The 16562-nt window shown below is 32.2% G+C and overlaps 1 protein-coding gene across 6 annotated transcripts in view; it reads left to right on the top strand.

Moving 5' to 3' along the window:
* The window catches only part of Rbcn-3B (WD repeat-containing protein Rbcn-3B), a 75177-nt gene that overhangs the window by 20608 nt on the left and 38007 nt on the right, over positions 1-16562 (top strand). For 3 of the 6 annotated variants that reach the window (XM_072532374.1, XM_072532372.1, XM_072532368.1), the window contains exons 7-12: positions 2258-2287; positions 11647-11737; positions 11911-12190; positions 12380-12520; positions 13449-13669; positions 15495-15814. In XM_072532374.1, the coding sequence (XP_072388475.1) occupies positions 2258-2287; positions 11647-11737; positions 11911-12190; positions 12380-12520; positions 13449-13669; positions 15495-15814 (1083 nt within the window). The remainder of the gene's footprint in view (positions 1-2257; positions 2288-11646; positions 11738-11910; positions 12191-12379; positions 12521-13448; positions 13670-15494; positions 15815-16562) is intronic. The other 3 variants (XM_072532369.1, XM_072532371.1, XM_072532370.1) reach the window with 3 other exon arrangements.

Here is a 16562-nt window from a genome sequence, read left to right as displayed (position 1 = left end):
TAAGTACTTTTTATTCTTCACTTCTTCCTTTAAAAATTTTAGCACAGTGTAATTTGAGATGTTCACTATGTCTGCTAATTATAACATTATTTGTGCTTATATGACAAAATTTAAATTCAGCAAATCAGTTTGGAATAACTGAAAACAAAGATGCGGATTCCATCAGTGTTGAACCCAGCTCTGATTTGATTTTGATTAATGTTGCCTTTAAACTTAAAAAACTTGTACTACAAAACTAAAGAGTTAATAATTTGGCCAATATCATTCATAATTATTTCTAACTATTAATATTTATTCACATGTCTAATAGTACAGCATGGTCGAAAATCCACCACAAAACTCTCTCTTGTCTTCTCGTTTTTTCTGAGAACATGGCATATGGTCTGTAAATGTCATTAACTGTAGATTTGATGATTGAACATGAAACATACAGGCAAATATTCTCACACCCACAAATGCAAAACACACACACATGCACACCCACAAATGCTCAATTAGCAAATCGCCAGACAGCCATACCACAACTAACCCACTATACGGTAATATTTTAGATGTAACACCATGCCCAGCGGATGCATTGTTTGATAATTAAATGAATACGGAGACAAAAACAAATGATACAAAAGAGCACTCAAAAATGAGTCACTCTTCTGAATCTGCAAATAAAAATGTACAAGGAACGAGCAGAGAGGCAACCACGGTCTTGGACTCTGTATATCTGCTCCAAATGGCAATAAATGAATCAGTGTCCTACAGATGAACCTTCAGCACATTAAGGCAGCTTCGGCAGAACTTAGTGTTGGCGGGTAGCTTGCCGTGTCTTTCATCATGTTTGTGTAGTAAGTGGGTTAATAAATAATTTATACAAACAATTATTTCTAAGAAGGGAATTATGAAACATTTCTTGTTCCCGATGAGGGAGAGGTGTGTGAATACTGCGCAGTGTAGAATACATGGCTTCCAGACAAAAATGTCATTCTCTTCTTCCTTCTTTGGCTAACATTCGATCGACATGTACGGTGCATATTGCAAGAACTCAAATCTCAAGTGCTTAGCTGATGTTAAAACCATTTAGAATACATTCGGCGTAATATTTTTATGATTTTCTGAAGCTGCTATTGTTACAGCTTATTATCAAAATCCTCCGAATTCGATCCATCTCTTGTAAGACTAAGTATTTATTGAATACTTTTCGAGGCAAGTGAAGCTAATCTGACGATATTATGTCACGTATGTCAACGATCTTTTTTAACACAACAGCAAATTTTTGGACAACCTTCACGAAATTCGCCTTCGATATGACTACGAGCTATTTTTGAGTTTAATTTTCTGTAGTTATGGGACCTCTTCTCTTTCGTTTTTTAAAAACATTGGGTCATATTATTATTCATTCTCCTTGCCTTTATCTCTATGCGTGATTGATTTTTTTGGGAATTTCTGTCTTGGGTCATATCAATCCTCTTTACAGACATGTCCTGCTTAAGCGTCTCCCACCAGTTCTTCTTTGATGTTCCTCTTCTACTGCTTACAGAAACTGGCAACAGAAATCCTGTGTATTAAGCTTTTCGACATTGAAGATGTCCTAACCATCTTAACGTATACTATTTTGGCATCAATTGATGCCATCCCTGAATATCTCCGTTCTTAATTTTATTATTTTTTGTCACTCCACTCATCGTCTAAGGATGCTCATTTTCACTAAATGTATTTGTTGTTCCTCTTTCGTTTTAACTGTCCAACATTCAGTTTCTTATATATTATGGCAGTTATAAAATTTTCCTTTCCAGTTGATTGGAATCTTTCTCTTAGATAACACCACATCACAATACAACATACAACATATAACACATATACAACACTTCATCCTTCCACTATTATTCTGTAATACTGATTCTAGGTACTTAAAACTTTGTGATAAATATGATGCATTTACATAAAAAACGTCAAAGAAAAGAATAATCTTATAATAATTCTCCGAAAAAATCTGATTGCCTTTGGCAATATTTGATATATATAATTTGGTAATAAATTAATTTGTTAAATTATTGTTTTACAAAAAATGAATTGATAAGTACACATCTCTAACAAGTAGCGCAATTTACAAAAAAACTAAACACAAACATGGTCATCTTTTTGTTTTTTATAGTTCGCAATATGGCAATTTCAGTTATGATTTAGTTATTTTCTTAAAGTGCACCTCCATTAGCCAGTGTAATTAATGATTTCATTTTTTATTTTTCACATGGACTACGAACAGCAAGCTACGTGGCAAGAACATTAATAATAGGTTAGACTCTCACTACATTTATGTGTTTCTTTTCTTTTGCTTTATTTAAACAAGTGTTTTGATGCTGTACATAGAATGCTTCAGGTCACTGTGCGTTGACGAACTAGTTCATTATATATCCGTGTTCCGAAATATTTGGTCGAAATTAAAATAAAAAAAATTAAATCCTTTAGTTTTGTTCCGTCCGTCTATCCAGGATTGGTGCAGCCAAAACTATATCAACCACATAAAAACTGACGACGGATTCAAATTCAACATAAAAGCACATTTACATGTCATATTTACTTGTAAAATATGATATCGCTTATTATAAACATAAACCAAATTACGTTAAGCTGAGTTACCCGAGTGTTTAAAAAAATTGACGTGAAATCATGTATTTAAAAAACCCTATCAACAAAGAGCGGAGGTCAGACAAAAATTTAATTTCGCCAAAAGATCAGCTGAGTGGAGTGACTATCGCAAATGACTCAACATAATAAGGAACTGAAAACGACAAAAAGATAATTGTGGAAGATCGCGAGAAGATAGAACAGACTGCAAAAATGTCAAAGCTGTATAAGTTCTCTACAAGGATCCTCAAATAACGATAAGCATTCCATTCCAAGAAGAATTAGGCGAAAACACTTAGTATGGCGAAGAGACCCTGAAAGAACTTTTCAGGGATATAGAGCGTTAACACCTCCTATCAAGCAATCAAACAGGCTATTCGTCTAAAAGCAATAGATGAAACAAGTTGCAATGGATAGTCTATATGCTGAGGAGCGTGTAATATTATTAAAAATTATCCATATATAAGGAGTGACCAACATTTATTTTCGAATCCATCAAATTTAGCACTACTTTTTCCGTATGATTAAGTCCTTCAACTACGGGGTCACTAGCTCTACTATAAACTAATATGCGTTGAATCATCCCGGTACATTCTGCCAAAGTATACAGTTTGACACCATATTTGTGTCGTTTGCCCTTGAGAAATTGACGAAAACTATGTCTTCCTCTCCATAAAATCATAGATTCGTCCAGGGCTAATTTTTTTCTGGATAATAAAGATTCTCCATTTTATTATTAAAAAAATCTAACAATGGAGATATCTTGGCAAATCTGGACTGATTATTGTCACTATTATTGTTAAAATGTAAGTTACGCAAAATTAACATAAAGCGATTTCGGCCCATGTATTGTCCAAACACTGGAATACTAAATAAATGATTTTTCTTCCAATAATCATTCATACGATTAATTTTTATGGTTTCCATGTGAAACAACAAACCATGAAAAATTTTAAATTCTTCTACAGTTATATCCTTCCAAGCTGCAGTTCTACTTTTCTCAGATTTACTTAGAGAAAGAATATCAACGGCATATAAATTGCTATTTTGAATAATCAGGTCATAGAATAATTCACATGCCAATAAATTGAAGTAATCAATAGGATTGCTGCCACCCACATTAATTTTCAATCCTGGTATTGCTGTAAATGTACACTGTAGGATGTTGAACCTCTGAAGACCATTCAATAATATTTTGAGACTCATCACCATCATCATCTTTAGATTCTTCTTGTAAATTAGGATCGTCTGTCCGATCATCTTCATCACAATATAAATCTTCATCACTTGCGTCACTATCGTCATGTGAATCTTCTAATATGTGTAATAATTCATCATCTGAGATTGGCTGAGAAGTTTCCCACCATCACCATCACTAATTTTAAAAATAATTTAAAATTGAAGTATTTAGCAAAACACGTGCAATGACTAACAGTAAAACCAAAAACGGAAAGTGGAAATGCAATATAATCTAAATAAATCTGGTGATTCTTTCAAAGCTTACCGATGCATTTACTTTTATTACTTTACAACCTTTTATCACAGCCAATTTTGTCGTTTTAGAGAACGTCTAGCTTGAATATTTAAAAAGTAAGCAATAAAATTGAGGGTTTCATATTTTATCATTCAATTTATCAATGGGACAGAAGATATTTGTTATAATTTGTGAAAAATCCACCTAGATAACATTCATCCGACACTCTATTAGGGTAAAAGGAAGGGGAGAAAGAAAGAAAGATAACATTCATACATTGTCATATACTCAGAATAAAGTTTAACATCAAAATTCGAAAACCAAACACAAACTCCAGTATATGCCAGTGTTTCCAAGCGATCAGCAGATATTTGTTGTAATTCGTGAAAAATCTACTGAGATAACGTTCATATATTGTCATATAGTCAAAGACCGCGCGACTCGCGTTGGTGGCCTCTGAGGCTATATTCACTGAACGCGACAGTCGCGTTGTCGGACTTGAACGTGTAGTATGATCAAAATTTCAAATCGATCGGTCAAAAAGTTATTAAATTTTTTTGCAACAATATGTCAGAAAATGATGTAGTTAAAGTAATTATACGGGTAGCTTCTGAAAGAAGAATATTTATTCTATTAATATAATTAAAAAAGAATAATGAAAAATAGTTGTAAATATTGCAAAATAATTTTGCAAAAACATATCAATTTTTTGCTTATAAACAATTAGAATAACTTGTTAACCATTGCCTATAAGAAAATTATTTTTTCATATTTGGAAAGGGTCCAATTTTTTACAAATAAAAAATAAAAAAAAATTGACCTAGGACAATTTGGGACGAAGTTAGTCCCGTTTTTTTTTTAAATTGATAGAAGCTTTGTTTACAACAACTAAGATATCTTATTAGGGTCATCTGAAAGAACAAGCTTTAAATTTAATGTGCAAAATTCGAAAAAGATTGTTCGCTTCTCTGGTTCTTGTTTATGGATTTGAAGATTTGAGGACGATTCCATTAAAATGAAATCTTTGTCGAATTTTGCACATTAAAACTTTAAAGCACGTTCTTTCAGATGGCCCTCATAAGATCTCTTAGTTGTTTTAAACAAAGCTGCTATCAATTTAAAAAAAGGGACTAACTTCGTCCATAACTGTCCTAGGTAAACTATTTTTCTTTTAAATAAAAAAAAATGCTGACTTTCTTTACATGAAAAAATAATTTTCTTGTTGGCAATGGTTAAAAAGTTATTCTAATTGTTTATAAGCAAAAAATCAACATGTTTTCTTAATTTTTTTAATATTTTTCGCAGAATAATCCCCCTTCTTTCATAAACTATCCTTAGAATTACTGAAACTTTATTGATGCAAAAATATTTAATTTGGAATAAACAAATAAAATAACTTTTAAACACTTTGAGTAATTTTGGTCATATTTTAATCACTACAAGACCCAATATTGTGTGTAATATGAAGATTGTAAGTTTATTTTTAACAAAGTTATAAACATTTATTTAAAACCAAAGTTTTTGACTTATTTTGCAACTTTCTAAGCAACAAATAAGGATCAAACATTTAAAAACGCCATTTTAAGCGTTTTTATATGACTTATATACCTTTATTACTCTTAAATTTGATTAAAATACTTAACTTTTTGCTGATAGATGAAAAAAGTGAAAATATACCGCATTTTACCTTAATTTTTTAATAATTATTAAGTCCAAACATTCGACTGCAGGACACATATAGGTGTTTGTTACAGAGGTCCGTACTACTCAAAACAACTGTCGTTTGCCTGGCCGGTTTAGTAAGGGTACTTTTTTGATTATTTCCCTGGCCCATATAGTAAATTGGTAGATTAGGTAAAGAATATGTAAAAATCGATTATGACACACTTAATGTTGACATACAATGAACTGGTTCGTTAATTCCTAAGAAAGTGACATCATTCACTGAATTAATCTTTCAAAATGGGATTAACTAAAGAGATTTGCAGTTTTTAACACCTTACATGTACTACGTATTGCTATAACGTGCGTTTTAAAATATATACAGGGTGGTTTGTTAATACTGAGAAAGGGATATAATTCTTACATGACAATGTTATTCTTACATGATACATTTGCAGTGGACTGTATTTATTATGACCTTCAATCGGAGCCTTCTCTAACCATGACTGACTGGTTACATAGATAATAATGCTACATCAGGAAAGTGAAGTATCTTCTCGTTCAAACTAATCATATTAACTTCTTCTGTAAGTGCCAGAATTATCCGTTCATCATCGTGAAGGCTGGAATTCTTGCAAACAAATGCTTTTAATTTAATCACTTTTAGCAAGTCTTTTTTAATTAAGTCTTCTTAATACTTCATTGTTAGTTTTGTAAGCCGTCCAAGCAATCTTCTACATTCTTTTATGTATCTATATTTCTAATTATTGAATTCGGTTAATTGGTTTTACTTTTAGCGTCTATGCTTCTACTTAATATAACACCACAGGCCAAACATAGCACTTTATCATGTTTTCTCTTTATTCAAAGCTGAGATGGTTTATACAAAGAAATATTCTCATGCACAAAATGGCTTTAATCGTTGCAATTTTTCATTTATTTTTGTCTGGATCAAATCGATCTGTTATATTTCCCAAATATGTGAATTTGTTAATTGTTTTAATTTATACTTCATTTAATTCGAGTTGTATGTAGGTTACGACCGCAGACTAAAAATGTGGTTCTAGTTTCGTTTATTTTGATATACATTTCCTGTCTTACTTCGATTCGGCGGGATTTGTCTGATAAAATTACCATATCATCCGTATATCTAGTGACATTAAGCAATTCCCTAATTATTTTTATTCTATATAGTTGAACTTCAATGAGTTTTTTTGAACAATCGATCTGAGCATAAATCGAAAGTTTTTGGGAATAGAATTGTACCCTGTTCAATTCATCGTTACATACATATGCGATTATCCTTGTTATCAATTCGTATATTTTTTAGTATTTCAATTCAACGAAGCACGCAAAACATCTTTTGACTGATCACGACATTTGTGCAACAGGACATTTAGCAGAAAAAGTACGTCTCTAGTTCTGAGTGCATTTCTAAAATCTAACTACGCATTATTCGCATCTCTATCTTCTGGAAAGTATTCTAAGGAAGATCTTAAGAGTTTGAGGATAATTAATCGCCATTCTGGGCATTTTGTCGCAATGCTTGTGGAATTCTGGTATCACACCAGTCTGAGTGAATCAAGTCAATCTTATATACTGCATTAAAATGCTATATTACACTTTTAATATTCTTTTAACAACTCCTTTCTTTGTTTTGCCAGGCTATCAGGTTATTTAGTTTTTCCATTTTTTATCCCTTGGTATACCTCTGACTTCATGACTTTTGGATTTTATAACATCAACAAAAGGAACGTATGGCCTCGATGGCTCAGCGGACTATCTTACTTACTTCGGGTTAGTAGGTTCATGGTTCGAGCCAAGATTTAGTCAATAATTTTTGAAATACAACTGTCTCTCAGCTGTGAGACGTTCTTTTATTGATTCGTACAGGAAGATGTTAATAGGTTAGAAAATAAAACATACCTACATCAAAACAAGATATATAAACAATTTTAATGTTTTTTCGTGGATACTTACTATAAAGTGAATAGAGGTATGATGATTTCGAGTTTATTAGTTTATATTTTATTGTTAATCTAATGCTTATAAGAATTTGCTGTGAAATTTAACAATGCTCCGTAAGAAAGATATTCAAGAGGATGCAGAGAGAAGGCGAGACAGAAAGATCGATATACACATAGTGAGAAAAAATATAGTAAACGACTTTTCAGTCGACATTTGGAATTTTCTTTACGGAACATAGAATTTTTAATACAATAACTTTGTTGATTTGCAATTAAACAGTGTAAATTTAATATAACGTCGCGATGTTTTATAACTAATTTATTTGTTCCTCTGGATTGCATCTCCTTTGCGGTTTGTTAAAGCGTATGTGGGACGCCGACAGTGTTGTCACATCTACCGATTTTTCCTGAAACTCCGTTTGGGATATTCGTGATTCTGTATTTTTGTGCAGATAATAATAATGTTTTATTAACATCAATTTTGTTTGTGTTCATTGGGTATTATTTGAATTATTAAATTTATACTTAAATACATTTATTATTCCAAATATTGTTTATAATTTCAAATTAAAAAGGGTGTATTATTATTATTTTAATTTTGAAATTCCTTTTTATTTTTAGAAATATACTCTTTTTTTCAAGTCATTTTGGCAATAAAACATAACCATTTTTTTTAGTTAAATAATATTTTTAATTCCATTTATCTACATTTATAAATGTGCGTTTTTAGCGAATTGGCATGCACTCTATCTGTGTTCTGGTTTTACACGTACACTGGCGGCATCGCGGAATGGATTGACTTGACGATGATCGTTTGCGAAGTTGCGGTTACAGTATATTGCTAAATATTATTCTTTATTAGTAATATACCTACTATGGCACGGTCACGGTAGTAGGATATCGGCTGTAGAGGGACTCCAGTCGAACAAATGAATTAATTATAAAATATCGCGACGTTGTATTGAAATTTACACTGGTTAATTGCAAATCAAATCAGGCGATCTGAGTATATATATATATATATATATATATATATATATATATATATATATATATATATATATATATATATATATATATATTACGTCTATAACTATCTCATTATTGACACACTACCCTGTAAACAGAGTGTGTGGCGCTTAACGGGAGTCTACTTGTCAAACAAGTAAAGATAAAAGCTTCTTTAACAACAAGAAAAACAGAAATATAGCGGCTGAAAATTTAACATTAAATATTTTTATGATGATTGTCTACTTTGGACTACTCTGTATGTGTCTAACTAATTTGAGCTTGTAAACGCTAGTGATTTGCAAATTCTGTTCCTGCTGAAGACAATATTAATTTTATTATTTGACAAGAAAACTCCGTTCTGTTGAGTGCCTCCTACACCTTATATATTCGTATCTTTAAAATATTTTTTAGTACATTTTTTTCTAAAATAAATCTGACTTAAAAATGTGAGGATCGTTCAGTGGAAACATAATTGTGGAATGATAATTAAACTATTGGTGATTTTATCTCCTTAAATCACCACTAAAATCTATTTTATATTTTTATTGATAAATTAGGACTGATTTTTTCACCACATGGGACGTAAGGGCTTGATGAATCACTGCCACTTAAACATTCCCACGGTGCTTTACAGAGAGATTTCGACGGTCAATTTGAAGTCCACTCTGCGTAAATTCCATCGTCGATGGATTTGTGGTTTTTCTTACACAAGGAATTAAAATAAAACAACTTTTGAAAGGTGGAAACTATCCAGCCACAGAGTGTAAAAATCCTAGAGCTGAGCAGAGCCCCGACATCGGACTCCCAGGGTGCGGAGACCCTATTTGGGAGCCGAGACCAGACTGAGGCCGAGTGCAGAAAATGTCCCATATTTATAAGTATATTATAAAACCTTTTTTCTTTCTCGGTAATGGTAACAAATCAATAAAAAAATGCAGTCTAGCTCAAAATAAAGTATTATCCTACAAGACATGATCAACTCAAAGAACTGCAAACTAAGGCTGAGTCACAAAACGAGTACGTTAACAACCTCCTTCCAGTCGTAGTCTTTGTTTGACCACAAAACAGAGAAACAACTAAGTCTAACAAACAAATAAAGAAATTAGACATCTAAATGGTAAAAAGCAGCTGGAATCACGTGTCAATCATGGATTCTCGGAAATAGTGAATCAATCATTATCAGCGCGGAAGAAAATGTTTATTTTTGGCCAGTTTACACTGTAACAATTGAATATTATATTTCTGCTTATAATATTAAAAATACTACCCGTACATTAGATCTTTATAAAATACGTTTTCCTTCACATTAAAAATGACTTCTACAGACTCGTGGATAGTCTGCTCTATGGATAATCCGCTATGAACGGGAGTTGACTGTATTCTTATATACTTATACCGGTAACTTTGATGAGCTTCGACTCATTGATCGAAAAACATAGAAGAAATATATAAAAGAGGTTCCGAAACCTCAACAAGACACCTGAACAGGCTTAAGAATATGAGAAGAAGAAGACCTATTGATTCTAATTTCAACGAGGTTCTCCCTTGGAGCAAGATGAGCCCTTGTGCTGGTTTCGAGACTTTGGGACTTTTCCTTGAAGAGTTATTGCAGGCAGACGAATAGTCGTTAACACAAATGGACATATCAGATTGGCTTTTATATAGTTTGGCTCCTGTGTGAGTTCACCTAATCTCTGTCTTATGTCATTTATATTGGTCGATTGGAGTATTAAGATGGCTGAGTATACGAAAATGGTAGCTGGCGGTGTTCTTCTTGGTGTTTAGTGAGGCTTGTGAAGCTGCAGTTTTGGGTATAAGTGTTTCTTCTGGAACGGTCAGGAGATCAATTAATATTTATTTTCTATAACGGTTCTATAGAATTATGTAGAACATGTAGTTTAACAAAAACGTGTGAAAGTTAGCTGTGACTGTTATCTCATCTAGGACAGGTGTAGTTGAGAACCGCATAAATCGAATCTCCACGTGTTCTATGTGTTATTAAAAGAGGAGAGGTTAATGTTCGGATGATTTTGAATCATCGTCCAACCTTCCAATCATCAGTTCTTATAATTGTCGATCATATAATTTTTGGTACCAATGATATGATCATTTGTTCAAAATGATTTGTTTTCTACTAACATCTTGGCAGTTGACAGGTACTTATAATAGTCCATTTACTCAGCAGATTTAAGAGGATTTTGGTAAATATCTGGAAGACCCATGTAAATCATGGCCTACATGAGAGGGGGGGGGGGGGATTGAGAATTTCTCTACAAAATAGTGACGGGTTGGAATTACTCGCGAGTGGATGGGAGATTCCTGAGGCATAAGATTTGTGGTCTTAAATTGTACGTTTATGAGTAGGAAAGGAGAAAACTGACATTATGACATGTCTTCATATAAGTAGAGTGGACACATAACCAAGTTTCGGTATAAAATTTTACTGAAATCGCGTTTTGATCCTAAAAATAAAGGTTTTATTATTTTAACGATAAAGAAACTTGATTTTGATATTTTTTAAAATATTTCCAATGAATAATCCTCATGATACATATACAATGTAAAATATATAAATTTTTGATAAAAAATGACCAGGTTTAGTAGATGTAAGGTTTGTATTTTTTAAAGCACCCTTTATTTCTTTTTTACTTCAATTCGCTTTTTATGCATGTCCATTTTGTTTACACGAATTATGTTGTTTTCAAGTATAAATTTTTGAAAACCAGCACTCAGTATTAGTTTTGACCTATATCAAAACTTTTGTTTGAGTGTTTATAAAAAGATTAAATGCTCCCATTCTGTACATATTCATAACAACCTCAGACAACTTCTTGTAAAGACACAAGTCGTAATTTGTCATTTTTTATCGTCGTAATTATTTCATTTGACAAGTATTACTGATGTTTTTTGTAGCAGTATACCGGATCACGCCGAGTTTCACACGCCTAGCACAGAAAGCGATAGTCCATTTTTATACTGTTTATTAAATCAGCCCGACGGTAAGGTAAGTTGTAATTGCAACGACTCTAATTGAGAATTGTACCATTAAGAACTGTATTAAGTTTTCTCCTCGTTCATTCCTGTTTCCCATGCCAGAATTTCCAATAAAATGACGTCCATTTAAAATAAATTGCCAAAGCAATCTTCTATAGGTTTTGATAAAAGATATCGTTGTAGCCTTTGTCTTGTCCACCATCGATGCATTTCATCACGACTACGAAACAAAACAAGCCAAATAAATCCAGGTATCTGATCAGAGGAGATTCCGAGGGAAACGTGATGGTATGGAGTATCCCAGAAATATCTGCCGCTCAATTAGAAGAAATCCAAAGACAAAAATTACCCCAACCAGTAACGATGAAAGCCACTCTCACTACAAGTTTAACAGAAGCTTGGGCTGGAATGAAGCCGAGTCCGGTTGGGATTTTAGATCAACTCGAGAAACAGGAAGAACAGTGTAAGTATTCAAATGTTGTAGTTATTTTGTAACTAACGCCTTTTATCACACACCAAGTCACACATTATTTATACTCTAGTTCTTCAAGAGCTTTATATGTATACCCAAGCTAATCTTGATCCACAAAGAAATGGTTTAGGAAAGCGTTTTTGGTATTTTGAAGTAGAAATAAAAGCTTTTTATTTCCAGCTGTCAAATTAACTGCCAGTATATATCTGCCTCTGCAAAGTAGACTAGTCGTAGGAAGAGAAGATGGTACAATAATTATCGTTCCCGCAAACCAAACTGTGATGTTACAATTACTTCATGGAAACCATCAACACTATAAAGGTATTTGCGTTTTCTATTTTAGTTTATAATTTATTTTTTTCTAAAACCGTTTTTTTTTCATAGTCTACAGATAAGTTATTTATATTGCAGCTGTTCCAAAATATTTGCTAAACAGAAATAATCACCATCTTTTTAAAATTTAAAAATAATAATTAAATTCAATGTATTGTTTCTGCAGTTGTCGTTTTAGTAGTGTATTCTCGGAAACAAATATATTTTTACACCCGCCCGCTTTGCTGCGCTACGCTGATCGAAAAACTTTGCGACATCCCGAGAGGCAGTATAGGTGGTATTAACCATGTAAAAGGGTTCATATAATCGATCATATTAATTTGTATCGTTCAGTAAATAAATGTTACAAATTAATTGTGTGTTTAGTGTTAGTGTTAGAAGGCTGTAAAAAATTAAAATAAACATTACAATATATTTTCCCCTTCTTCCACTACTCTGCTTCACTTATGTTCACATATTATTCCCGAGCGAAGGAAATGTCGGCTATACTGTACCGTAATTCTGTTATTTTCTCTCCGATTTTTATCAGTGCTGTCTGATTAATTAACAATTTTCTTTTAATGACATTATAATCGATTAACAATATATTAACCAGTTTAGGTAACTTGACTAAATTACGTCATCTAGGAATTAGGGGAAACTAGGCGACCTAGTTTCTTGCTGCAGTGTTACCTTAGTTTCAATATTTCCTTAAATTAACAAATAAAATTTAAACTCAGTAAGATCAAATATTAAGACAAATTTAATAATTTTGTTGGAAATTGTATCATCCGCAAACTCTATATCACTTCTCGCATTGGTTCGACATTAAACATTTTGAAGATTTACATTTGTAATGAGATGTCAATTATTATAATCAAATAGACAATACTTTTTTTGTAAATTTAAAACATATATTTACTGGTCCAAATTTTAGGTTGGCCACAGCATCAGATCCTATCAGGACACGGAGGAAGGGTGAATTGCCTGCTATATCCGCACAGAGAACACGCAAGATATGACAAAAATCATCTGGTGTCAGGCGGAGTAGATTTTGCAGTTTGTGTTTGGGATCTATATGCCGGCACATTACTTCATAGATTTTGTGTTCATGCCGGAGAAATTACTCAGTTGCTAGTGCCTCCTAATAATTGTAGTGTGAGTATATTTATTTTTATGACCATAAAACAGTGAAGTATCATAGAAAACAAAACCTAGAACGGTTTCGACTGAAAGAGGAATTTTATATCAAATGGAATATACAAATGAAGCGTGCCATATGCAAAAGGTGCTATGTGCAATTTTAAAAATTTTACAGGAGGCGCATTAATTTGTTTTGTTTTAGTTTACTAAGAAATACAAAATATTTGCAGCTATTTCTGATATTATAATATAAATTTTATTATGCAAGTAAAGCATTGCACATACTACCTATTTAGCTTATAATCCGCATTTGTGAAAAAGTGGCACTTACAACGTTTTGCATATGGGACGCTTCAAATAATGTAAACAGACATGGAAATAAACGGGTTAACGAATACGGTATAAATTGTAACAATCTAATCACCCATCAGAAACAGTGGGCACCAATGTGTAACAATAAAACTCCAACTAACGTTGGGAGCCAATTATTTTGGGCTTCGACTAGTTCTAGCCTCTCAGGTGTAGAACAATCTCATCTTAAACGAAAATCCGAAAAATGAATTTGGCTGTGACAAATAAAACATGATGTTAACTAATCATATTTATTATACATAAAAAAAAGAAATGAAATTTTAGTATTAATAAAAAAAGAGCAAACCCTGCCTAAAGCTGTACATTAACTTGATATTTAAAACCGGCAACACTGAGCTCCAAGCTTCTATAAGATTTACGTAGCCCTATGCTGCTCCTACTGCAAAGTGACCGCGAAACGCCCTATAGTTACATACACCTAAATAAAAGCTAAAAGAAACGTGACCTGACGTCAAAAATGTATGTCAAAAGAATATTTGTTAAATGGTAAATATAAAGAAATCAGCTTACCCTAATAGAGATTTAACTATATATATATATATATATATATATATATATATATATATATATATATATATATATATATATATATATATATATATATGTATATATATATATATATATATATATATATATATATATATATATATATATATATATATATATATATATATATGAGTTTGGAATATAAATTTCACTTTAAATAGATGAAAAATATAAAAAAACGAGATGTAATGTGGAGTGACCGAGGAGAGGAAGTATAGCTTTCTTATCGTCTACACACAGAGCGATTTTAATTTAGTTTTATTCAATTCGATTTAATTTGATTATATTCGATTCAGTTCATTTCCATTTCATTCAATTCGATTCATTTCGTTTCCATTCGATTAGATTCGATTCCATTCGATTTTATTTGATTCGATTCGATTCCATTCGATTCGATTTTATTTACTTGGTTAATTTTATTAATTTATTAATTGTTTACGCATGGAACTGCTTCATTGCGTTTTGTTGCGTTACTTTTGTTTTTATTTTTTCACACGTTGCGCTATCTGCGATCTATTTCACCGATCAATGCATTCCATCTGTAGCACGCGATAAGAAAGCTATGCTTCCACAAAATATATTCCCGCTTCTGCATTGAAGTAAAACTGACGTGACATAACTCGGAATTACAATTGTCAATAAACAAATAAAGTTTGTCGCTACTTGGATTAGAGCATAGACATTTTATGTGTGTCTATGGAGTAGAATAGTTACAGGGTCTGAATACGGGGGTTATCCGAAGAATAAATGGGAATAGAATCGAAATAAGTGAAAATGTAAAATTAAGAATAAAGATGTGTCGTAATAATTGGTGATTTTCTACTACTAGTGTTCGATAACAAGTAGTTGTACTTACTTATATTTTTATTTACAATTATAGTTGAGGCGTAACTAATCAATGTATACTTTTTTGTTTGTTTAGGCTCGAATACAAAAATGCATATGTTCAGTAGCGTCGGATCATTCGGTGACTTTACTCAGTCTAGCAGAAAGGAAGTGCGTATGTTTGGCGTCGAGACATCTCTTCCCAGTTACGACAATTAAATGGAGGCCTAATGACGACTTCATGATAATAGGATGTTCCGATGGCACAGTCTACGTTTGGCAGATGGAGACCGGACACTTAGATAGAGTTTTACAAGGTATAGCAGCCGAAGAAGTACTTTACGCGTGTGAAGAAAACGAGGCTAACAATGCTTCGTCTGAAGTTGGATTGGCGAACCCCGCTGTACACTTTTTCAGGTAAATCTTTTCAGTTTTTCTTGTATAGATTTGTTGTTTTGGTTTGTAGAAGCAATTAATAGAAGAAAACACTTAATTTTTAAGCCTGAGCAAAAGACAATTTCTGCCTAAATATTTCGCCCGGCACCCTTCTGATTTGTTTCCTTGCTTCTGAAGGAGACATTTTTGAACAGGAATCCGCAAAGAAACCGAATCAGAAACATTTTTACTACGAGAGTGGCCTCAAAAGCTGGACTATATGTCTGTGTACTTTCTATCCACATCCAAATTAAAAAGGTAGAAAGATATGTGCTTGTTTGATGATCACTGCTTCTAAATTTTTATTTCGAAGTGTCTGTTATCGGTATGTGAACTTTAATGCATATGATTTTAGGAAACTTTAACAGGTTTGTCATTTTTATTACTTCTGCCATCAAGAAACGTTTGACCTAATAAAAATGAAGTATTTTTTCAGTTTTTCTTGTAAATGCTATTATTTTCATATTTCACAATTTTGTTGTGAATTTAAGATTCGATCAAAAGCTATATTAAACGCAATTTAAGTACATTTATTCTAAAGCCTTTATCACAAACACCAATGGCATCTCTAAAATTCTCGATTCTAAAGAAGTTAGTGTCTTAGGTTAGTTCATTTTGTAGCGTTGCTATATAGGTACTTCAGAACTTTTTAAAATACTTAAAGTAGGTTTGACTTTGAATGACGGTGTTTAGGAATTTTATTATATTATGGACAAATAAACCCCCTATA

Source organism: Diabrotica undecimpunctata, chromosome 5, assembly GCF_040954645.1.
Source record: "Diabrotica undecimpunctata isolate CICGRU chromosome 5, icDiaUnde3, whole genome shotgun sequence".
Lineage (NCBI taxonomy): Eukaryota > Metazoa > Arthropoda > Insecta > Coleoptera > Chrysomelidae > Diabrotica > Diabrotica undecimpunctata.
The sequence above is the reverse complement of the archived record's forward strand: the minus strand, read 5'-3'. Positions and strand labels throughout refer to the sequence as shown.